Source organism: Narcine bancroftii, chromosome 6, assembly GCF_036971445.1.
Source record: "Narcine bancroftii isolate sNarBan1 chromosome 6, sNarBan1.hap1, whole genome shotgun sequence".
Taxonomy (NCBI): Eukaryota; Metazoa; Chordata; class Chondrichthyes; order Torpediniformes; family Narcinidae; genus Narcine; species Narcine bancroftii.
The window spans coordinates 35,264,660-35,290,337 of NC_091474.1; the positions used below are offsets into that span (position 1 = coordinate 35,264,660).

At 39.8% G+C, this 25,678-nt stretch overlaps 1 protein-coding gene across 2 annotated transcripts; it reads left to right on the plus strand.

Annotated features, from left to right (window-relative positions):
* Positions 1-1,282: 1,282 nt before the first annotated feature.
* ccndbp1 (cyclin D-type binding-protein 1) lies at positions 1,283-25,155 on the plus strand. 2 transcript variants are annotated; one of them, XM_069884623.1, is made up of 11 exons: positions 1,283-1,499; positions 4,930-4,986; positions 5,832-5,911; positions 5,995-6,076; positions 7,636-7,732; positions 10,360-10,433; positions 11,344-11,420; positions 17,810-18,066; positions 21,504-21,564; positions 23,060-23,106; positions 24,939-25,155. In XM_069884623.1, the coding sequence occupies exons 1-11, from the start codon at positions 1,379-1,381 to the stop codon at positions 25,045-25,047; spliced, it is 1,062 nt and encodes a 353-aa protein (XP_069740724.1). In that variant the 5' UTR covers positions 1,283-1,378; the 3' UTR covers positions 25,048-25,155. The 2 variants fall into 2 exon arrangements, with proteins under 2 accessions (XP_069740724.1, XP_069740725.1); XM_069884624.1 differs by lacking the exon at positions 1,283-1,499 and adding an exon at positions 1,579-1,766.
* The last annotated feature ends 523 nt before the right edge of the window (positions 25,156-25,678 follow it).

Consider the following 25,678-nt stretch of genomic DNA (forward strand, 5'->3'; position numbering starts at 1 on the left):
AGTACAATCGAAAGTCAGCATCAAAACATTTTTTGGTCAGTTGAAATAACACAATGTGTCAGCATCATTATGCCACTAAACATGCTAAATTCATTGAAGGTTAATTTAATGATTCTCCAACTTGATTCAGCAAATCTGAAATTATATTTGTGTTCATCTTGAAGTTGACTATCATAATCCTCAATTTTTTTTCCAGGAAGCAAACATATTGAAAATAAAAATGTTGTCCAGTGTTATTAGCTCCATCCATTCAACTCTCCTCGTCGCAATCCTTTAATGGTGCACTCTGCTCAGTCCTTTGCCCAAGCCCAATCAAGAATTCATTTTTTGGGTCTCTTTCAAGTGGCCAATTGCCCCGCATGTAAAGCCGCAAGTTTAGGCGATATGCGGCTGTTTTGAGGCCACCTTAATGTGCAGGAGGCGCTCTTGAGACGAGCTACGTAACCCTCCGAGAGGGATAATCAGCTGAGCTCAGTGGGTCCCCCAGCCACCTGAATACACCTGGCTGAAAGCGGATCCCAGCTGACACTGAGCAGGAGCCGGAGTGGGCTCAGAGCCGCCTCCTGTGCAGCCGTGTCCTTCAGGTGGCCAGCGTTGCGCTTTAAACGCTGGCCACCTAAAGGGCAATTTAAAGGGCCGCTTCTGCTGCTTCAGGGGCATTCTTAGCGTAGAATGCACCTGAAAAAGCCTAGTGACATATGGCACGAAATTGCCTTTGGTTTGCTGTCAGGCAGGCAGCTTCGCTATCACCTCTTCCAGTTAGCGAACGAGAAATTCCCAGAGTCACCGAGGGTCCATGGATTAGGGCAACTGGCCACACAGTCCAAAGCACCGGCGAGGCCAGCTCCAGATCCGAATCACCACCCTCTCGCATCCCGCCCGATTCCTGGCACCCCTTCAGCCAGTTTTGAGCCTGGTACAGGACAGTTGACTCCAGTCTCCAGCAGCCCGCCGCCTGCGTGCGAACCCCCTTCCCGCTCCGCGACCATCGTCACTGTTCCTTGCTGCTCCTTCTCAGACCGTGTCATTGGCCCCTCGCCCCCCGCTCCGACGTCCCGCCCCTATGCTAAGCCCCGCCCCTCGCTCCCGCTCCGGCCCCGCCCCGATGCTAAGCCCCGTCCCTCGCCCCCCCGTTCCGACGTTCCTCCCCTATGCTAAGCCCCGCCCCTCGCTCCGGTCCCGCCCCTCGCTCCCGCTCCGGCCCCGCCCCGATGCTAAGCCCCGCCCATCGCTCCCTCTCCGACGTCCCGCCCCTATGCTAAGCCCCGCCCCTCGCTCCGGTCACGCCCCTCGCTCCCGCTCCGGCCCCGCCCCTCGCTCCCTCTCCGACGTCCCGCCCCGATGCTAAGCCCCGCCCCCCACTGACCGTGAAGGCAAGATGGAGGAGGAGGAGCAGCAGTCTCAAGTGTCCGATGCGTTTCAGTGCAGCGGCGACCACTTGCGGCTGCCGCTGCGGAACCTGGTGCAGGGCCTGCGGGAGGTGGCGTCGCAGCTGCGAGGTGAGTGCGCGGCAGCTCCAGCCGGTTGACGACCGGGGGGGGGTGGGGAGGGAGGGGCCAGGCCGGGGACAGGACCCTGGTCGTGGCCGCAGTTCGGCTCGGGGCCACCACAGACAGGTTGAACACGCACACCCTCCTTGGTGAGGGCGAAGGCCTGCGTTCTGGGAGTCCATCGAGGCAGGCACCACACAGCCCTTGGTGCTGCTCCTGCTGTTACTCGAGGAAGCCAGGCCCGGGTCTCAAGGCACATCTCATGGGACGTTGTCAGTAAGTAGAAGTAAAATCTCCCTCCTTTGGACAGATCTCTTCATGGTTTTGTTGGCATCTGTACATGCCCTTGCTGAAGTGCTCCCTGCAGTGCCACCCTCCTTAAAGTGACCTCCTTCAGAATTGTGCAGCTCAATATTTAAATGAAATGATCTTGTCAGCTGATATTTAAATCTTGATCAGCACCAAATGTGAGGGCACGTTGCAATGAAGGTGTTGGTTCATCAGCAGGATGTAGACTGAAGATCTGGCAAATAAAATTTAGTATTGGGATGTGGAAGATTACAGATGGGATTTCAGATTTATCGTCCGTACTTGTACCTATGTGACATCACATACAAGCCCTGAGATTCCTTTTCCCTCTGTGGATGCGGCAGAATTACCAGTTAGTGCAAAAAAGATTGAACTGTACGCAGCGTAAACAAATAAAAGAACGGTAAACAGATAACAAATGTAAACAAGCTCTTGAGCAGGAGAAATCAAAGGATGGATATTATCTAAAGGGAGAGTGACTGCAAATGAGTAAAGTTCACAGGGACCCTGCTGTTCTCGTGAATGAATTGCAAAAAATCAGCAGGCAGATCCAAAGGCAAATTTATATTTGCTCTTATTGTGAAAGCTGTGGGAGTTTCAGAATAAGGAAGTTTAGTTATTGCTGTGTGGGGTATTGGCTATGCATTACTTTAGAAGAATGGTACACCGTTTTGGTGCCCTTATTAAATATATGCAGCAGTGGAATGTATGTGCTCATTTTTGCCTGAAGGATTAAAATTGTTTAGGATATTATGTTTGGAGATTAGGGTTTTTTTTTTGTATGTACCTCACTGACAAAAGGCAAAGGAGGAAAAACCCAACCCCAACCAACCAATTTTCCCCCGCAGCCGCTGCAACCGTGTCTGCCTGTCCCGCATCGGACTTGTCAGCCACAAACGAGCCTGCAGCTGACGTGGACTTTTTACCCCCTCCATAAATCTTCGTCCACGAAGCCAAGCCAAAGAAGAAGAAAAGAAGACATATTGATGCCCTAAATGGGGTTCTAAATTTTCAAAGACTCTATTTTGTAGAAACTTTTTTTTTTTAAAGTTGCATGTTTGATTTTGAGTTTTTTTGTGAGCCAGTGCCCATGAGCTGGGATGGAAGAAGCTTGATTGTCCTTAGTATCTTCCTTTGGGAAAACTGTGAGATCAAGCTTGGATTGTGTTTGTAAATCAGTTGGTGTCCACTGAGAAGACCATTGTTGTATCTGTGTTAAAACTAATTTCTGGACTAATAGTGGTGGTAGAGGATTGTCAATTGTAAGCTACTTCATGAAGTAGTGACTTCAAAGTTTTTTAAAAAAAAAACATTTGACCAAAAAGATGATGCTAAGTCATTTACAATGGATTCACATTTTTGTGTGGTTTTTGTATGGAGCTGGAATGCAGTGTGAAAAGTAACAAAGGGAGTCATTTATTTTTCACACTTTGGATCAGTGTATGATGATATTCTGATCACTATCATCAACAAGGTCGGGTCAGATACAGCAATGAGCATCTGAACCCTTCTCCATTAACAATGGCGTGAAGCAAGGCTGCGTTCTCGCACCAACCCTCTTTTCAATCTTCAGCATGATGCTGAAACAAGCCATGAAAGACCTCAACAATGAAGACGCTGTTTACATCCGGTACCGCACGGATGGCAGTCTCTTCAATCTGAGGCGCCTGCAAGCTCACACCAAGACACAAGAGCAACTTGTCCGTGAACTACTCTTTGCAGACGATGCCGCTTTAGTTGCCCATTCAGAGTCAGCTCTTCAGCGCTTGACGTCCTGTTTTGCGGAAACTGCCAAAATGTTTGATCTGGAAGTCAGCCTGAAGAAAACTGAGGTCCTCCATCAGCCAGCTCCCCACCATGACTACCATCCCCCCCACATCTCCATCGGGCACACAAAACTCAAAATGGTCAACCCGTTTACCTATCTTGGCTGCACCATTTTATCGGATGCAAGGATCGACAACGAGATAGACAACAGACTCGCCAAGGCAAATAGCGCCTTTGGAAGACTACACAAAAGAGTCTGGAAAAACAACCAACTGAAAAACCTCACAAAGATTAGCGTATACAGAGCAGTTGTCATACCCACACTCCTGTTCGGCTCCGAATCATGGGTCCTTTACCGGCATCACCTATGGCTCCTAGAACGCTTCCACCAGCGTTGTCTCCGCTCCATCCTCAACATTCATTGGAGTGACTTCAACTCCAACATCGAAGTACTCGAGATGTCAGAGGCCGACAGCATCGAATCCACTCTGCTGAAGATCCAACTGCGCTGGGTAGGTCACATCTCCAGAATGGAGGACCATCGCCTTCCCAAGATCGTGTTATATGGCGAGCTCTCCACTGGCCACCGTGACAGAGGTGCACCAAAGAAGAGGTACAAAGACTGCCTAAAGAAATCTCTTGGTGCCTGCCACATTGACCACCACCAGTGGGCTGATAGCGCCTCAAACCGTGCATCTTGGCGCCTCACAGTTCGGCGGGCAGCAACCTCCTTTGAAGAAGACCGCAGAGCCCACCTCACTGACAAAAGACAAAGGAGGAAAAACCCAACGCCCAACCCCAACCAACCAATTTTCACTTGCAATCGCTGCAACCGTGTCTGCCTGTCCCGCATCGGACTTGTCAGCCACAAACGAGCCTGCAGCGGACGGGGACATTTACCCCTCCATAAATTTTCGTCCGCGAAGCCAAGCCAAAGAAAAGAAGAATCATCTTTTCACAGTGCTGCTCTGCTCATTTTTAGGCATCAGACAGCTCTTGTAATCAAAATGTTGCTGTACTTAAACCAAACTTTACCATTTATTTTTCTCTTTTTCTGTTCCGCATATGGGATAGGCAGTTTAATTAAAACAGACTCATTTGGGATACAAGAGTAAAACGAGAAAGAGATCATGAAGCTCCTGTCATGTAAGATGGCACTTTGTTGTATTAAGAGGTAACAGGTATTCTCTTCCGACAGAGTGAGGGCCCTGACTCATTTTTTTAAGTTGCTTTCTGCACTCAGGATAGTGAGGTGAGCTGATGAGCTCAGCCTCCTGAATGTTATTGGATAACAGTATGAATAGCATTATTGTGCCTTTCTGAGAAACCAACGCAGCGTTTATTTAAACTTTTCTCTTTACAGAGGGAGAATCGTGGAAATGGGATGATTTTGACATGCAATTCTTCTGGAAAACTCTAGGTATGGTATTTGATGTAAAGGTGCAGAAGGAGATTATGAATAGTGTTGTGTTTTTGGAACCTTCAGTGTTCTTCACAAATACAAGTTGAAATACTGTGGAAGATAAATTTTAAAATTGCCTGTTGTTCCCATCAAAAAGGGAATCTGAGAACTTTATGCTTGGGTACTGGTGCTGGTCTGTGGGTCTCATAATTTTATCTATTTGTTTCTTCTAGAAATAACTAGATTTTCAACATTGTGGGTATAAATTATACAGTTACTGCACAAATTTGGTCAGGTATAAGCCAGACAGTTGGAGATTTTTTTTAAAAAAAGCGGTGGAAATTAGTTTGCTCAACTGTCACTACCTATTCTTCCAAAATTTTGTTGTATTGGGTCATTAAGGTTGGGCCAATCAACTGTGAAGAAATTGATTGATAAACCCATCAATGCACTTATCATTCCTATCTAGAATCTAAATGTTTCTTAGCATTATAAAGGTGTTGCTAGTTTAGTTTTAAATGAAAAGATGTAATTTTTCAATCAATAGTTTGCAAATGGATTGTTATTTAAGTTGAGTGCAGATTACCAACATTTTAAGTCATGTTATTTTAATAGTCTCCCATAATTTAACTTTACAACTTTGTAAAAGTAAATATAATACTATGATATACTTTTTTGAGAATGGGGATGTATGGTTTTGGGAGGTGGTGTACATAAGGTGATGTGCATGTTTTTACCCCAAGATTAAATCTAGATTTGGACATTTTTGGGTCCTGGCTTTTTCATTAGCATGTGCTGGTACTCTTACAAGTATGTATTTTCACAGACAATTGTATAACTTTTATCTTATATGTTTCTTCTAGATGAGTGTTTCAAAGCTATATCTCAAGAAGCAACAAAGCTCAGTTTGGTTTTTTCAAAGCCACCCTTGCCCTCTGTACAAGTGAGTGCAAAGATTAAGATTTAGATTATAATTTCTGCGATTGGTGAGGTATGGCTAAAATCCACTTGTGTTTTCTATTGTAGGACTGTCAGAAGCTCAGTGCTGAAATTCAGAAGCATGTCCTTAATTTAGTCAGTGTGTATTACTGGTTACACAAGAGTCAAGGCAAGTGTTACTGAAAATACTACAGTTAACCATGTGGATGTTGCCAATGCTGTAGTGAGTAGATCTAAGAGGTAGACATATGATCCTTGTTTCATAGTTGTATCATTTTTGGTGTGGAACAGCTCTTCTGTAATTGCTGTGAAGGCTCAGAATAAAAGACAGAGGTGCTGTGGTTTACAGAAATGGCACACAGATGATAGTAATCTACAGTAATAACAAGAATAGGTATCTCATTGCATCTCTCCTATACAAATAACTTGTGTCTTTGTACAATATAATTATGTTAAAGTACAATTTCCTTTTGTAACTGCCCTGATATATCAGTTTACAAAGAATACACTCACTCATTTCTTTCAGCACAAACTTTCTTTATTCTCTTCAGACACAGCACTGCATTCTTCAACTCCCCAAACACCACCCAGCCAAACCCCACTGACCGTATTGACTCACGGCGATCCTGACTCTCTCACTCTCCTGCGACTGAGATCCATCCCATGCATGTAGACTGGTTAACTAGCCTGCGCATGTGCACTATTGCTCCCACACGTCGTTTCGAATACATCAACAGCGCCACTCCCAACGCAGGTAAATGCATGACTGCAACACTTTCATGAATATTCCAACATAACAAAATTAGTGATCTTTTGTTATAATCCCTGAAGGACAGATAAATTAATTTGCTTGAATTTCCAATCCAAGGATGTGAATGCATCAGGAGTCTAGTGTCCCTAGGCCAAGATTGAAGAGAAGGGCCCGTCAAATGCAATTAGGGTACAGCAATTGTTCAATTAATTGTATCCTTGCAACTCAACTAAGCAGGGTAAACTTGTTGAGTGGGTAAGTTCAAGTCTGAAGGTGCCTCTTTAAAGTCACATCTTTACAGATTGAAAACCATGATTTTTACTCATTCTCAGTTGCTGCTTGCCTTTATTATAACTTACCAAAATTTTGAGTATGTTTGTTGTTGAGAACAGTTTTGTATTCCATATTTTCACCCAACATTCATGGATAGACATAGGGCAAGAGTATTTGGAACAATTGGATAAGGGATTGTTAGCGCAATTTTCAGAAATTGAGTTCTAGATTTTCTCAAAGAATACTGGTAATTGTGAATAATTTAGATTAATTTGAAAATCTGTGGAACTTGTGAATATAGCTTCACAATACAACCTTTAAGCCATATTTTATCACCTTACTGAGGAATATTTTTCTCACAGTTAAAATTTTGCAACAATAGAGACTGATAAGTTGATGCACATTCTTAATAGGGACCCTATTAAATAAGACATAGGCTTTTTTAAAATTCTGAGTAATTCTGTATCAGATTACATAATAAAAGCATCATGAATTAAAATGCACTCTGGTATTTTCTAACTAAGCAAACGTTCTTTTAAAAACTGCTTTAGATGAAATACCTAGAATGTACTTAACTGCATAGTTGATATCTTTTCTGTAACTTGTGCTGTTCAACTAAAAATACAAAAATAGGTTGGAAATAAATGACTAAGGGCTAAATATGGCTGTTAGATGTTTAATTAGAGGTTTCTCTTTACCTTTAGGTTTAACTTTACGACGATTAGTTCGAGATGCCACGATAGACGTAGTGGAGGGAGTTATTCAGCTGTTGAATGTGATACTGAACACACCACTTCAAAGGTTCTAATTTTTAAAAAATCTTTACATTTGTGTTGACAACCTGAAGGTGTGAATAACAAACTTTCATTGACATCTTAAAATTCTGGAAGCACTTTTTTTTTGCATCTCCATAGCATTCTGGTAAAAATAAAATGTTGGAAACACAGGTCAGATAGCATCTGGAGAAAGAACTTGTTGATGCTTCATTTTAAAGGACTTTTGATCTGGAAAAGAGAGAAACCAGTTAGCTTTAAATTACGGGATAGAAGGGATAAAATGAGTAATGGTCGATGCACTAATGCGGGAGATGGGGAGTGATAAATCAAACACCTGAGAGTAAAATGCTGGGCTGTGGTATGTTCCCAGTAAGACAGACTTGTGATATGGAAAGAGAAAAACTTAAGCTGGTATCATAGATGGATGACGTGAAGTTGAAATTGCCAATTTTGACACTGGCAGAGTGAGTTACTGGAAGTTAAACAATTCAATACTGTCCAGAAGACCTTCAACCTGCCCCAATAGGGAATGAGTTGCTTTTGCTGCAGGTCCCTTTGGGGCTTGTAATGAGGCAGGAACTTCAAGCAAGCAGGTCAGAGGTAGCGTGGGATGAGGAATTAAGGTGGCAATTGCCACAAGGCTCAGAATGTACTGTTTTGCTTTTGAATTATCAGCCATTCATTGTGTTCATATAAATCAGGGGTGCCTAAAAATTTATGGTGGTGGGCCACCTACAGAAAAATGTAAGAAGTCACAGGCCAAACAATATTAAGCATGGTTAGACCAGAAAACCCCTGTACTATCAAAAAAATCACTTTCTATCGAAATAACTATACGACACTATTGAACATTTTAACTGTTGACATTACAGTATTTTAGTGATGTGCTCACGTATTCCCATGGGCATTTCTGTATCTGCTGCTCTTTAAATGATGACAATAAAACTCTCATTCAAAAAGCAGTGCAAAATAAAAAGCTGGATGCAAAATAAGAACAGAAAAGATCAAAAAAGGGCAAGGCAGTCTCCAACATTCCTCCACAATTCTTAGTGAATACAGTTCATAGCCAAGTGTCCACCTTAATGATTATGACGGAATGTCTAAATCTGAAGATGGGCTGTTAAAGTTAACAGATTCTTTACAAGTCATGCAAGCACACTTCCCCTTGCCTTTGTGAAAAAGTATTCATTTTCCCACTGTGTCTGAAATTTTTCCCATTCCCTTGCTATTTTCTGTCTTTTCGGTTCCACCGTGTTTAATTAACTGAGGGAAATATTTTCATCGATGAGTAATCTTGTAACGATAGGTCTAGTAGAATTAAGTATAATGTACATGCATTACCAGAATGGAGGACCATCGCCTTCCCAAGATCGTGTTATATGGCGAGCTCTCCACTGGCCATCGTGTCAGAGATGCACCAAAGAAGAGGTACAAGGACTGCCTAAAGAAATCTCTTGGTGCCTGCCAAATTGACCACCGCCAGTGGGCTAATATCGCCTCAAACCGTGCATCTTGGCGCCTCAGTTCGGCGGGCAGCAACCTCCTTTGAAGAAGACCGCAGAGCCCACCTCACTGACAAAAGACAAAGGCGGAAAAACCCAACCCCAACCAACAAATTTTCCCCTGCAACCGTGTCTGCCTGTCCCGCATCGGACTTGTCGGCCACAAACGAGCCTGCAGCTGACGTGGACATTTACCCCTCCATAAATCTTCGTCCGCAAAGCCAAGCCAAAGAAGTAAAAAGAAGAAACATGCAGTGCAAATTATTGTTAGAGATGATGTTCTAACAGGCTATATTCTATTTTTAAAATTCACTCTTGGCCACTTAAAAATGAGCAACAGGCTGCAGTTTGGTGCACCCTGATATAACTGGTTGCATGGTATAAGTATGTCTAGTTAAAGAATGGACTGCCATTTGAAAAGTTATTCATTGTGAATTTCCTGCATAATACAAAATGTGTATTTAGGTTTTTCTTAGCAGGTGGAGATTAGGAAAAGAGCTTTCAAGTAAAGTAAAAAATTTTACATAGGTTGACATTGCAAAGTCTGGTCTCGTGCCATGATTTGTAATCTGCTACTTCAGAAAATTTGGTCATCAGATGTGTTGTTGGAGGATGAGAAGTGGAGAGAGTGCAGAGAGAGCATTTTGAAACTAGCCTACATGGAGGTATTTTGTATCATGTCACTCAACAAGATCTAGCTCTTTTACTTTTCAAAAACAGTCTTTTAAGGAATGCATTTCTATTTGCATTGATAAGGTTGTGAGATTTGCTGAACCACAAGCTTTGCTTGTCTCCTCATCTATAATTTTCAAAAATCTCAAATATTACTGGAAATGTGAAACTTACATGTCCTTAGTATTTTAAGTTTTGTCACTGAACAATGTATGTAAAATATATCAGAAAAGGATTGCATTGAGATATCCATGTGTAACTTTGGAGAATATTCTCAAAAGTGCATGTGTTAATGCTTTCAATTCCATAAAGATTTGCCTTATTCAGGCTTTTGTACTGACATCCTCTATAATTATGTTGAGGGATCTCTTGGTAAAATAGATTTGATACCTTTTTGGACACTATGTTGGTTCTAATAGTGTTCTGCCATAAATTGTACTTTTCCCTGATATGTTAGTGAATTTTTTTTTGGTTTCAGTTTGTCACAGGATCAATTGACATCCACAGGTGGAGTCTGGGAAGCTTGTGACCATTTATCTAAGATACCAAAAGGTAAATATTATTTTAAATTACTATCTGCATTGTTTCTCCATTTTCTCCAAGATATTTCTGATTGAATAATGAAAATATTCTGCATGTGAAGAAGGGAAATGGAAAATAGTAGTCAAGAAAAAACAGCATTTGCTTTATTGGCACTTATTCATTGCATGAGCTTTATGTATATGTTGGCTGAATCTTGATATTTAACATAATTTATGTGAATAGTATTACTCTATCATAGTTTCCATAATCCCTATCTCTGTAAAAAAACACATTTTTATTCTATGCAGCTGACGACCAGGGTGTTGATGTTTTATCAGTGTGGCCAACAATTTGAATGGAAATTTTGTTTCAAGGATAGGTTAAAACTGCTGGGCACATTGGGTACCTTGATCCATCAGACAATGCCCTATGGCAAGCATCTGTATATTTAGCAATTTATATTTTTGCTGCTGTGTTGATTCTGGTGATGTAATTACACCACTAGGCCACCAGGGATCATCCCGTTGACCTTGTAGATAAAGCAGTCCAGAGCTAGAGTTTCACCTTCCAGGTTCGTTTTGCAGAGAGACACGACCTCTTAGTGTACATATTAGTTTATTAAAGCTGTCTAATACTCGCACTGCTGGTGTGGTTATTGTCAGTACATTGATACTTTATTCTTTCTCTTGTAAGAATAGGGAACAGTTAAGCACATGTACTGGATTTGTAACATTATATAACATTGGTTTCACCATTGTTCAGATACTTCGACTTAAATTTTGAGCATTGTGAGATTATTATTTATGCATGTTTTTGCCAGTAATAGCATTGTAGCATAGCATTGTAATACCTTTTGATTATGAGTGCAATATGTCAGATTTGTTTGGCTTAATTGAACCAAAGTGTATGGCAAATTGATTTATTTCATACTTCTCCACAGATAACCATGAAGCAGTTCTATCACTGATGTCTTCTTACTCTACTATTGTAGAAGATGCTTTGGAGGAAATGAAACAGGTGCAGAGTCTAATAGAATATAAAACATATTTTGAAATAAAGATGTATTAAACTTTTTCATTTGGAGGAGTTCAGGATATTTCTTCAGGATATTAAGGATGTAGAAGGAATAGGCAGATTTATTAGAATACTATCTGAATGACCACTATTATCTGGAGAATTTGATGTATTTTTACTGGAACATTGCTCAGTACTGTGGAACACAGTAAAGTTTAAAATTACAATGTTGAAATGAATTGGAGTTGACAGGAAAAAAATTAGAATTGGTGATAGAACGTTGAGTCTGATTGTATTTCGGGATTAGCAATTGAGGCAGAATCATGGCAAAGATTAGATTGGATACATGTATGAAGGAAAAGGAGTTGAAGGGTATCATATATACTTGAGTAAAATTCGATACCATAGAAAAGGTGCCCCTCCCCCCCCCCCACCCCCCCAACCTTTGGCCAAAAAATTTGGAAGTTTACCTAAATCTATAAAAGTCAATCCCAGTCTCTTACCTCAGCCCTGGCTGCTGGCTGGCCGGAACTCCCGACGCTTTGATCATGAACTCGTACTTCGGCCTTGGCCTCCTGCCCATCGTATCTCTTGACACCTTGGGTGCAGATCCTCTCAATCCCGGTCACCCGCCCATTGGAGCTCCTGATGCGTCTTAACACTAACCGTTGCCTCAGTCCTGGCCATCTGCCCATTAGAGTTCCCGATGCATCTAACGTGGAGCCTGGCCCCATCTGCCTGCTCATTGGAGCTCCCAACACCTCTGACTATGCAGATACTTACTATGGTCTTGATCTTCCCCATGGTAGGATGTGTGTTTTGATGCGCAGACTGTATTACTACTTTAATTCATTGTGTTCTTGTTCTTTATTTGTTTGGTTATCATTTGGACTTCTGCTACTGATTTGGTAGTTTGGATTCTTGTGTGAATTTCAGCCCCTCAAAAGTAGTATCCATGTAATACTTGACTCCCTAAATTTAACAATAAAAAAAATTGGGTCCAAAATTTGACTTTTACACGAGTATTTGCGGTATATGAAAATAATGTGAATAAATGTACTTGCATTTGTTACTTTGTTGTAAGATGAATGCTGGACTGTACCAGTGGGCTTTTGGCCTGTTTGCATGTTATAAATAAACTAAAATTAATTTAATCATAAATTTATACAGCATGGAAGCAGGCCATTTAGCCCAACTCATACCTGCCAACCAGTGGACATTCTTCCATATGAACAACATTGCCCAATTCTTGGTCCATAGCCCTCTATTAATTCAAGTGTTCATTTCATCCGGTGTCTGTAGACTTGTTTAATTTCTAAAATGCAATCAGCAACTTAGGCATTGCAGTCCAGGTACTTGCACTTTTGAGGTGAAGGTCTCTCTCCTCCTTGCCTCCTTGTGCTTGACCTATCTCTGATATGAGGAAAAGTTTCCTGCAGTGTACCCTATCTATACCCTTAATAATTTTATATGTGCTTTTAACCTACTCTGCACCAGGGAGAAAAGATCTAACTTCTCCAGTCCTTCTTCATAACTGAACTGCTCCACTCCAAGTAACATCCTGTTGAATCTCCTCAGTACCTTCTCAAATACGATCTTGCTCTTCCTATATCTTGGTAAGAAGAACTGTACAGAGTGCTTCAACTACCTCCTGACTTCTATGTTCAATGGTCTAAAAATGAAGGCCTTAACCACATTGTCTATCTTCTTCAACCATCTTCAAGGATCTATAGACATGAACTCTGATCTCCCTTTGTCCCTCTAAACTTTTGAACCAATCACCTATGTGAGAGCTTGTCAAAGGCCTCAATGTCATTAATGTAATTCATATCTACTGCTCTGTCTTAGTTTCTTTCAAGAATTCACTCAAGATGATCAGGCAGGATTTGCCTTTGACAAAACCAAGTTTGCTCTGTGTGTTTTGTAATTTCCTTCCCAAGTCGTCATTTATCCTTTTCTTTTAAATATTTTTCTAGTATCTTCCCTCCTACTGATGTTAGGCTTGCAAGTCTGGAGTTGCCAGGTTTTACTCTTTTATAAAATGTTTCACGTCTACCTCCAGTCATCTGGATCTCCAGTTGTGGCCATTGAAGATTAAAAAATCTGTGTCAGAGCACAAACAATCACTTCCTTGACTCCTTTAAATTCTAACCAGTCTAGGACATTGATCCACGTTTAACAATGCCAAGACATCAAGTACCTCTGGGAACACATGAGAAACTGCAGATACTGGAAATTGGAGCAAAAAAACAACCTGCTGAAGGAACTCAAGGGGTGAGAGAAAAAGAATGGTCACTGTTTCAAGCTGGAACTGTACTAGACCTTCACCTACCTTTTCACTGAATTCTCCACTTACAAAAGACATAAAAAGTGCTGATGCTGGAATTTAAAAAAACCAGAGGGATTCAGCGAAGTGGGAGTCATCCATGGAGAGAAGTGGTCACTCAATGGTTTGGATCAGAATTATTTTTCAAGGAGACTACTTTGGGAAGGAGGAAATTTGAGAAAAAAGTGGATGATTTCCAATTTTAAGTAAACACCACCCCAACCCCCGCCCGCCACTCCAAATCCAGTTCCATTGTTTCCATCTGTCCTTCACCTGATTCCATTCTCACTTTCCTCTCAAACCTTCCCACTCATACACTGCCCCAGTGGTCTCTTCCTCTAAATGTCTCTCCACCTCCATTTGCCCAATAGTTAATCATCTCCAGCCCCCTTTTCTCCTCTTTCAATCTCAAAACTGACCATTTCTCTTCACGGTTGCTGCCTGAGTCCCTCCAATTTCTTACTCTTTTCTCCAGTGAAAATGTGTCTTTCCTTTGAATAGTATTAACTTGTAATCAGAAGGTATAATTGGGATCTCGTGTACAGATTGTCCCTGTTATTCCATAATGGGTCCTATTTTGTTCCATTTGATTAACTAAAAAGAGTTGTTGAATGGTCCTGTCATTTTTTTTTTGCGAACTATGTTAAATATTATTACTGAACTGCTTCCACATCATTCCAGACAATGTATTCTTGATAAATCTTTTCCCTATTATTTAAAAATTTGAACTTGGATTACTGAGCTTTCTGTCATATGAAATAGATTTTTGTTCCTTAATGCATCAAACCATTAATACTCTGACCATGTTTATCATGCTTCCTTTAGTTGCTCTGTTTTAAAGGCAATAGATTCCCACATTTGTTCAGAATTTTCAAATTCACTATCATTTTAGTAAATTTTTGCACCATCCCTGGGTCTTTTCTATAGCTCTAAAGTGCAAGTTTCTTGAGTTCTATCTGACTGATCTTACCAATGTTACATGAGCTTTAGCTTGCAGTCCTTCCCTTTCTATTTTGTGCTTTTGTTTATAAAATTGTGTATCCTGTATATTTTTAACCACTGGCTAATATGTCCTGCCATCTCTCAATATGCACTCTCATCTCGAATTATGCACTTTCTATCCTGATTCCTTTTACAATTGTGCTTGTCCAAGTATCATCATTCAAAATGCTACAGCAAATATGGCCTTTCTTGGCCATTTGCAAAGCCACCCTCAGGCAACAATGTATCTCTATTCCCAGATATCTTTGCTTTTCTGCACTCCTCAGTGCCCTACTATTTAATGTGCAAGTCCTACTTGGTTTTCCCTTCCAAAATGCAACACCTCACACTTATCTGCATTAAACTCCATCTGCCATTTTTTGGCCTATTCTTCCAGTTATTCCAGATCCCACTGCAAGCATCAAGAATCTTCCTCACTGTCCATCACACCTCCTATCTTTGTGTAATCAGCAAACTTGCTGATCCAATTTAACACATTATCATCCAGATCACTGATATAGACAACAAACAACAATGGTCCCAACACAGATCCCTGAGGCACACCACTAGTCACAGGCCTCTAGTCTGAGAAGCAACCATCCACTGTTTTCTCCCACACAGCCAATTTTCTCCTACATAGCCAATTTCAAATCCAGTTTACAACCTCTCCATGGATACCTTGTGTCTTAACCTTCTGAACTAACCTCCCATGTGGAACTTTGTCAAAGGCTTTTATAGATAACATCAGCAGCTTTTCCTTTATCTACCTTCTTGGTAGCTTTGAAAAACTCTACAAGATTCATTAAACACGACCCACCACACACAAAGCCATGCTGACTGTCCTTAATCAGCCCATGGCTGTCCAAATATGTATATATCCTATCTTCCACTAATTTACCTACTTCTGATGTCAAGCTCACCAGCCTATTACCTGGTTTAAATTTGGAGACGTTTTTAAACAATGGGACAGACAACATCTAGTCCTCTAGCACCTCACCTATGGCTAAGGACATTTTGAATAAATCTGCCAGGGCCCCTAAAATTTCTACACTCAAAGTCTGAAGGAATAATCCTATCCGGCCCGTGGGTTTTATCTATGTTTATTTTTGTTTTGTGACACTTCTGTTTGTTTCCCTTCCTTCCTTCCTTCCTTGTGCACTATATCAATTTCCTGAGTAAATACTGATGCAAAAAAAAACTGTTTAAGATCTCCCCACTGATGTGAGGCTCCACAGATAGTTGACCATGCTGATCCTCTAGAGGACCAATTTTGTCCCTTAGTATCCTTTTTCTCTTAATGTACTTGTAGAAACTCTTTGGGTTTACCTTCACATTATCTGCCATAGCAACCTCATGTCTTCCTTTTACCTTCCTGATTTCCTCCTTGAGTATTTTCTTGCATTTTCTGTATTCAAGTCCCTCATTAGCTCCTTGTTGCCTATATTTGCTATACACCTCCCTCCTCTTCTTAACCAGATCACCAATGTCCCTTGACTTCTAGGACTTTGAGAGGATTATCCACTTTTGTATCTTCTGAATGGGAGTTAATTAGTTGCATTAGTTTTCATCGAAAACTTGTGGGACAAAAAATTCAACGTGATACTGAGTTGACTTGAACTGCTGTCAAGAATGTAGTATCGAGTTGATCTCTGAGCTTCTGATTTTGAACACTTGATGGCAGTAAGGACTAATCTTTCAGATGCCATCTATAAATTTGCAGATGACACCACTCTTCCTCGGCAGAAATATAGATGGCAATGTGGAAGCATTCAGGAGAGATCGATCAGTTGGTTGAGTAGTGTCACAATGACCTTGCACTCACCATTAACTATTGAACTGATTATGGACTTCAGGAGGGGGAAATCAGGAGAATTTAAATGAGTCCTCCTTAAGGGGTCAGCAGTGGAAAGGGTTAGAACTTCAAATTCCTGGGTGTCATCATCCCTGAATATCTATCCTGGGGCCTCCATGTTGATGCAATCACGAAGAAGGCTCACTACACTTCATGAGGAGTTTGAAGAGATTCAGAATGTCACCAAAGACTCTTGCAAATTTCTACAGGTGTACCTTGGAGAGCATTCTGAGTGTTACATCACTGTCTGGTATGGAGACGCCAATGTACAGGACAAGAAAAGACCACAGAACTCAGACATCGCCATCATGTCTCCGCTCCATCGAGCACATCTACAAGAAGTAGTGTCTCAAGATAGCAGTCTCTATCCTTGAGGACCCTCACCACCCATGCCCATGCCCTTTTCACACTTCTACCTCCAGAAGGAGGTACAGGAGGCTGAAGACAAACACCCAATGGTACAAAAACAGTCTTCCCCTCTGCCACCAGATTTCTGAATGGACAATGAGTCACAGAATTCCATCACTTCGTTCATTTCGCTCTGTTTTTTTTTTGAAGTAATTTATAGCAATATTTGCATCTGTCATGCTGTTGCTAAACAATATATTTCAACGGACTCACGCTGTTTTGTTTTGCTCCATTATTCTGATTTGCCTTTTTCTGACTGAGCAAGTTTTTCTGCAAAATAATCTCCCTCAGCTTGCCTATTCAATTACCTATTGAAAAGCTTTGTTTCCACCACGCCTAAAGATATCTGTTTTCCAGATCTGGATGCCACAGTTACTTAGCTGCTGCTTCTCAGCTGCTTTAAATTTAGTCCTAATCTTTAGCGCTGTCTGTGTGATATTTGCACATTCTCCCCGTGACTGGGTAAGTTTCCCCCAGCTGCCTTTGTTTCCTCCCACATTACTAAAAACTTGCAGGTTGGTAGATTAATTGGCCTCTGTAAATTGCCTCTTGTATGGGTGAGTGGCAGAATCCAAGACAGATATTGGTGAAATTTAACTTGATTTATTCTTAAACATATCTCTCCCCTTCATCACATCCGGAAAAAGTACAAGTTGCATATTTATATTGGCATCATGTTACTTGTTCATTGAATTTTATGATCACAAATTAAATAGTCAGTATTTGTGGATAAATGCTTTGACCAATGAATTATATCTGACCAGACATTAACTGAGAAAAGACGCATTTGTAACATCTGTCTAATTGGGTATTTGTGATTGGCAGGCTCAACAAACAGAGGATGCAGATCCATTCAGTGACATTTTTGAAGATGATGATTCACACTTGCGAGAAAATCGAGACACTTACTGGTCAGAAGAAGACAAACAGGTCATGGCCCCTTGCTTAGCACTGCTGAAAGCAGCCAAAGCATGTTTGAGAAAAGTCTCTGGAGCTGTTAAAACTCACGGAAGGGTGGATTCGTCGCAAAGTATTACACAGTTGGATGACCTGTGTGACATTACAAGTGAAATTAGTCCCAGGTAGTTTTTTAATTGCTGAATTCAATTTCTGTATGAGGTAAAACAAGAAAGTGTATAGTGCTTTTATTGACACAGGTGGCAAGGAAAGGATAAATACAAGATGGAGGCCTTGTCTGACAGAACCTGATTCTTGGCTCAGTTTAGGCATATACTCCAATAAAATGTATGAAGATAAATTGGAACACATTGCACATCTTCCACTCAGTGGATTATTTTTAGGTCAGGATAATTTGAATCATATTACCATGTGCTTGGTTTGTTGCTCAATATTTGCATTTCATCTGCACACAAAACAATATTTTGAATTTAATAAATTAGACCAGGTATAGAGTCAAGGTAGGTTTAGATTGTCCATTATCATGATGTTTTTAACTTTTGACCCAAGCACACATCTTATTCTATGTTGTAAGGTGTATGGCTGGATATATTAACCAAAGGTTTGCTTACATGAGCAGTTTCGCCTTTGAAAATAACTTAAGAACTTTGCTGAGGTGAAATGAAATTTCTCATCATAAATTATGGTGTTATGTAGGACTAGATGCACTCCTGAAACTTGCAGCCTAGACTCTGTGAGGTAACCAAGTGAATGTTGGCATCTTCTGGGCTCAAGTGGGCACCATCCTTCCTCAGTGTTTTGCTGATAGACCCATGACACCTCCAGAGGGTTCAGCAGTGAAATCCGGTGTCCCGGGCTCACCCCCTAGATGCCATTCACTCACTTTGGTTCCCAGGAGGAATCCTTGCTCCTCATCCAGAGCCACTGACTACCCTTTTCAGCAGCTCTGGAGAGATCTTTGACTGCTTGTAGCGGTATCTTTCCTCACGCTCCCAACTCCCGGAGCAGCCTTGATGTCGATGTGGGTACAAATCCTCTGCAGCCGACTTCAACTGGTTGGATCCTTACCTTCCACCCACATTGCTGCTCATCACCTGCAAGCTCCAGGTACCTCAATTTCTTGCACTCATCAGCCTCCTCCACTTCATCCTCCAAGGGCACTCTAAGCTTGATTATATAAACAGAGTGAAGCCGACCACAGCTCAAGATTTGGTCCGAGTTTGGTTTCCCTGATTTTATTTGGGAAGCAGAGCCTCTGGCTTAAGTCTGCCACCATCTTCCAATCATGTGCCCCATCTAGCTGCCCGTTTATTCTAGTTTTCATTGAATTATAGACCATAAAAGCACAATTGGCCATTCTGCCCATGCAATCTAGATTGCTCCCTAGGAGAGCAGGTTGTTCCTTCTTGTTTTACAAAGTAATCTCCCTCATCTTGTCTATTCAATTCCCTTTTGAAAGATTTAGCTTGCTTTCCACCACACCCACAGATACAGAACCTGTTTTTCAGATCTGGATGCCATAGTTGCATAGCTTCCACTTCTCAACTCCTTTAAATTTAACTCTAAGCTCCATTCTATCTGTATGGTATTTGCATATTCTCCCTGTTGATGTGTGAGCTAACCCCAACTGCTGTTGATTCCTCCCACATTCTAAAAACTTGCAGTTAGATTAGTTGGCCTCTGTAAATTTCCTCTTGTGTATAGGTGAGTGATAGAATCCAAGGCAGGTATTGGTGGGTTCGTGGGCAGAATAAAATGTAATAGTGGCTGGTTGATGATTGGTGAGGATTTGGTGAGCTGAAGATCCTAGGCTCTGATAGTTCAGTGGTTAGAGCAATAGTCTCGTAAACCAGGGGTTGTGAGTTTGTTCATTGCTGGTGCCTCATTTCTGTGAAGGGTGCAGGACAAAGTGGCGACTCTGTCTTCCTTATGGTAGACCAAGTAAAAGAATTTCATGTATGTTACATTCTAAATGTATATTATGTGACAATAATGGATCCTTTACCTTTATTTCCGTGCTGCAATACTTTATAACTAATCTTATTAAATGCTAAATTTGTTTCAACAGCTTTCCTCCTTTTATCTTTTGGCCAAAATGTTAAATCTGTATGGGCATAATGGGCATATCCATTGAAGGGAACAGCTCTCCTCTAGTTATCCTCTTCAAGCCAGTCTGATCACAATCAAATCTCCTCTTGGCCTTTTAGTTTAAGAATAACTCCCCAGCTTCTGCAGTGTTAGCTTAGAGCTGAAATTCCTTATCCTTGGAACTAGTAAAACTTTTGTGCATCTTCTAGCATATTCATATCCTTTCTCAAGTTGCTCAGCAAGTCAATACAATACTCGTGTTATGGCCTAACCAGTCTTTTACTTTGCATCACCATTTATCTTCTATTATTTTCCATCTTGTATCATCAAATTTTGGCTATTGTCTGCTTGTAAATCTCTTTGATGTTTTATTTGGGATTGCGATGAACATTCTGGAAGCATAATGCACTTGACTGTTACCACTTGCCGCTGGTTCAGAAAGTGCAGTTTAAAGGAAGTTTTTATGTTTGCCCTTACTTGTGTCTAGCTTTCACATGGGATCCGATTGGTTACTTATTGTTCAGACTAAGACTACACACAGAAAGCACATATACCATTGAGATTCATTAACAAGTTGGTTAATTCTGGATACAGTATACATTGCTCAAGTACAAACCTGAATACACTAAAACCTGAACAACCTTCCAGCATCTTGTAGTACTCTTGTTACAAATAGGTACAATGCTCACATCCTATTTTAACAACTTTACCATACCCTGATTTTCTTCAGGAATGGTGACCATCCATTAGTTACTGATTTGTACTGGTCTTGTCTGAAATCTTGCAGATAAGATTTTGTCTGCAGAGAAGTGCCCTATGCTGAGTCATTTGTATGCACTGAAGCGCAAATATCCTTGTTGACTTCATGAACTCATATTTTCTTTCACTGGCAATTTCATCACTAAACCTAAGAATTTTGACACTACATTCCCAACCATGAATTCTGGTGTTACCTTTTACTGCATAAGCCTAATTTCCCATCATCCTTGTCTTTTATGTGTAGCCCAATGCCAACCACATTACCTATTTTCCCAGTTTTTATGATTTCTGGTGATTCCTTCTTCATACAGTTACCTCATGCAGCTATGATAAAAGTGGCACCATTCAAATGAGTTATTACAATTGAGGTTCTGCTGCCTGCTCAGAGAATTTTAAAAAAACTATTGCCCCTGTCTGATAAATAACAAATGTCCAAACCATTATTTATCCATCAACTAATTTGGCAAAAACTAATTATATCAGTTTACTTGACTGTTTACTTTTCAGTCAATTTTGTAGCATAATTCACCTTGTTTGCTTAACAACATTGATTACAGTTTGAGAATACATAATCAATTAAATTTACTTTGGATACTGTTTGAAATGAATTGTTGTTAATTCGTGATTAAAAATGTTATAAATGATTCAACATAGAAGTTTAACTAATATTTTGATTGGTGTGCAAACACTATATTCATGTTAATTATTTTAATGTTTGAAGCAACTGTTTTAACTTTTTTTCCAATTTTTATAGCGTTGATGAATTGGCCTTGAGTCTTTATCCTCCAATGAGTTATATCACTGTCCAAATGAATGTGAGTATCATCCTGCATCTTGAAATAATACAAGGTTCTTACACAAAAGTAAAGAACTTCTGCTGGATCTGTGAAATATTTCCAAAATTTTTAGTTTTTATTTAATATTAAGCTATTGGTTCTGACTTTAAACAGGATGAAGTTGTGGATGGCAAGAAATTCTCTTTTGTACAGTAAAACCCCTGGTATCAGGCACTTATGGGGATTTGGTAGATGGTAGATCAATGTATTTTCCGGTTGCTTGAGTCTTACTTTTACGATGCCTTACTAATGCAAATGTATTAAGAATAAACCGTTTAAAAGACAAAATACAAAAATACTATTTTGTACTATTTACACCTAACAAACTTCACTTGCATGAATATATAAACCTTAAAGCATTTTATTTTCAACAACATTATTTGAAAAATTTAAACGTTCCAGCATTTGCAGGTTCCCCTTCATGGAACTGTCTGAAAGATGAAAAATAACAGAACAGTTAATGAATCCCACTCCCACAAGTTTACAGATAGAGCCTTTAAACTTGGCAACTCCTACTAAGTGGGTGTAAGGAGACACTTTAAGAGAGTCACCCCAACAGTGAGCGGCATCGACCAGCTCTTCATCCTGGTGATGCCATTGGTATTTCACAAAACTTGATTTCAAACAGCTGCTATGAGGAAATTATGGCCAAGGCACTCTGCTGGTTGAATATTTGCTCCCATTTTCACCAGAGAACATTTATTTTTATAATTTTAAGCTTTTGTATTTTTTTACCTGTTATTTTCTTCTTATTTTTTTAATTTTTGTTAATTTACTTTTTTATTGCCAGTTGCTTGAATTCCAGATACCCGGGTTTTACTGTATTTTGATTTTGTGATGAAAACAATAATAAAATGGTGAGGATATAATCCCAGATACTGTTGTAGGAGCAACTTTTTCTGTTTTATGCATCTTTTACCTAAAAAAAAAATGGATGTACATACCTATAATAGATCTATAAGGTTGGTGAATATTGAGGAGGGACTGGTTTTGTTCAAGTCCACACTGGTTTATTAGTTGTATTTTTTCTTCTTTGGATTCTGGGATGTTTTGAGCTGAGCAGAATGTTTTGAACATAATCAGCTGAATGCAAACTGCAGACAGACTTTGCTAATTCTGTGTACTGCATCCAGACACACAAAATAATATCAGGACAAAGGTTGCTAATATAATTGAACCTGAATCTTTTAAACATTGTGTTCAGACCATTGTTCTCTAACAGTGTAAGTTTTGATTTTTTTTAAAGATTTCCTGATCAACAAAAGGTATCAAACAAAATTCAGAATAGCCAGAATTGCATTTCTTCTATTCATTCATGACCTGCTGTTGTCTCGGTCATCATATGAATTGTGTTATGCTGTCGGAGCTTAATATATGATGGCCTTGGATAATCGATTGGAAATGTAGATTTTCTATACAGATATTGGAATATTATTTTAAATGAAATGTTTTCAGATTTTTTTTCATATTTCAGGCTGAAAGCCTTGCTTCTGTCTTAAAGAAAGCTCTGGAAATAACTAAGTAAGTTAAATATTTTACTATGGAATTGCATCTTTAACATTTCCATTTCCAGTTCATTTTTCTCAAATAACAACATCATTAATTTGTTTCATTCAATGAGATTGGGTTTCCAATGAAAGTGTTGAATCTGTTGAATGGATGAGGTAGTAGAACAAATGTGGGACAACACATGGTCACTCTCCTCAAGAGAATAGGGTTGGGGTGGAACATAGACACTGGGCACCAACATTGAAAGGTGCCGAGGTTAAAGTGGACTTTATTTAAAAAAAACTGAGATAATTTGGCTGGAAGAGTGGCAAAGTATAATTAGTAAACAGAGAGAAATAAGAACTGGAAGATGTTAATGAGAATGCAAGGCTGGAGGAGATGGAAGAAGATGGCCTGAACAGAGGTTCAGAGGGTGTATTTTTCTGGATGGCTTGAAGTGTCAGAATAGTCAAAGCAAGTAGAAATTTCAGCTGTAATCCAGCAAAGCGTGAATTAAGATTTCAGAGGGCTGTTAAAAGATGTAAAAATAAGAAAATGTGATACTGGTGATTAATTACTTGTGGGACAGGAAGATTTCACTTTTCATAATGCATCAAGATGTGCTTGAAAAACTTCAATTTAAATTAAGATGCAGTAAGAAATATGTTATCAATCAATTAAAATTGTGTGGTCTCATCCCATGTTCTAAGACAATTAATTTTTTTTCTGACTATATTGTGTGGTCTGTGCTCTGCTTGTTCTTGAAGGATGAAATTCTTAGTACTGTGAGAATTTTAAATTTTAATTTAAAAAAATTTAGACATACAGCACAGTAGCAAGCCATTTCAGCCCAGGAGTCTGTGCCACCCAATTTATTCCCAATTAGTGTACACACCCAGTATGTTTCGAACAGTGGGAGGAAACCGGGGAGAACGTACCAACTCCTTACAGACAGCACGGAATTTGAACCCCGGTCCCGATCACTGGCGCTGTAAAGGCATTGCCCTAACCACTACATCAACCATGCTGCCCTAAGAAGTAATGTTTAATTTGGAGGGATTAAAAACTTGTAGCAACAAATCATACACTTATTCTTGCAAGAATTATACCTGCAATTTGATCAGGCATCTTTCCCATAACCTTTTCCTATCAACTTTAAAAATTACCTTTATAATTAGCTGATAAGATAGAACTGCTGAGTGACAGTGGAAAATTAATCAGCAAATATTTCGATTTGGCAAACAACATTATAATGTGGTTATTGATCATTGAGGCATAATTTGGCAATGCAATGGTGTTAGAACAATATTGATCTAATTTAGAACCATAGAACACCACATCTTAGAAACAAGCCCTTCAGCCCATCTTATTCATGCCCAGCTATCATTCTGCCTAGTCCTAGACCGCAACCATCCCTACCCCTCCCATCTATTTACCGATCCAAATGTTTCTTAAATGTCAAAATTGAGCCCACATTCACTTCTTCACCTGACAGCTTTTTCCACGCCCTCACTACTCTCTGCTTAAAGAAGATCCCCCTCATGTTCCCTTTAAACATTTCCTCCTTCATCCTTAACCCATGTCTTTCTCACTTTGGTGGAAAAAGCCTACTTGCATTTATTCTAACTGTACCCATAATAATTTTGTATACCTCTATCAAATCTCCCCTCATTCTTCTATGCTCCAGGGAATTAAGTCTGAACTTATTTAAACTTTTTCCCGTATCTCAGTTCCTCAAGTCCTGGCAATATCTTTGGAATTTATATTTTTTAAACCTGGGACATGTAGGTATTTTGTTCAAAATGAAAATTTTTCTGTATTGTGTGGGTCAACAATATTATGATCAATTTTTTTGTTTGGCATAGATCCAGTCACGTGTGTCCTGAATCAGAGAGCAGCTGGTTACAGTTTCTAAGCGGAGCAATTGATCACAATATGGACAAAGTGAAAGATTTAACACAAAGCAATTCTTAGCTTGAAAAAGAGTTACCTGTTAAGTGCTACTTATTGTGAACAATTGACTGGAAAAGACTATTTGTTTTGTTCAGGAAACTCAACCAAGAAATAAAAATGTGATCAACATTTTAGTTGTTGATATGACTATTTATACAAAAGCCTACGTTTGTGTAAAAGCAAGGCAACAGATACATCTTAATTTCACAATTGTCCAATAATACTTTCTTTAAAACATCTTGCTGATCTAAAATAGTTTTGTAATAGCATGGATTCAGCATTTTTGTTCTTTGAGAACTGCATTAAAATTTTAATATCAAATTGGGATGTTATTTTAGACATACAGTCCTGGATTAGTTTTTTTTCTGTTTAAAAAAAAAAAAAAAAAAATTGTGAGGAATTTGTCCATGTCTGCTAAGAGCTTCCAGGTGTGATACCTTAGCCTGAATTAACCCAGTTTACATGGATATACATCCATAACACTGAACATTTTGTCACCTGGGATCAATAATGGAGCTTAATTACAGACGTATCTGTTTAGCAAAAGGATCACATTTAAGATTTTCAGAAAGTTTGCTGTGAAATCAAGTCATCCATGTTGACAAATGTACTTTTTGCGACCTTGATTAAAGTTTATTGTGCTTTTTATTAG

What these genes read in the sequence shown, in the direction of transcription:
- ccndbp1 (XM_069884623.1), top strand. Translation starts at nt 1,379, where the DNA reads ATGGAGGAGGAGGAGCAGCAGTCTCAAGTGTCCGATGCGTTTCAGTGC. An exon ending in CTGGTTACACAAGAGTCAAG is followed by an intron (nt 6,077 to 7,635) that starts GCAAGTGTTACT and finishes CTTTACCTTTAG; the next exon opens with GTTTAACTTTACGACGATTA. An exon ending in CTTTGGAGGAAATGAAACAG is followed by an intron (nt 11,421 to 17,809) that starts GTGCAGAGTCTA and finishes TGTGATTGGCAG; the next exon opens with GCTCAACAAACAGAGGATGC.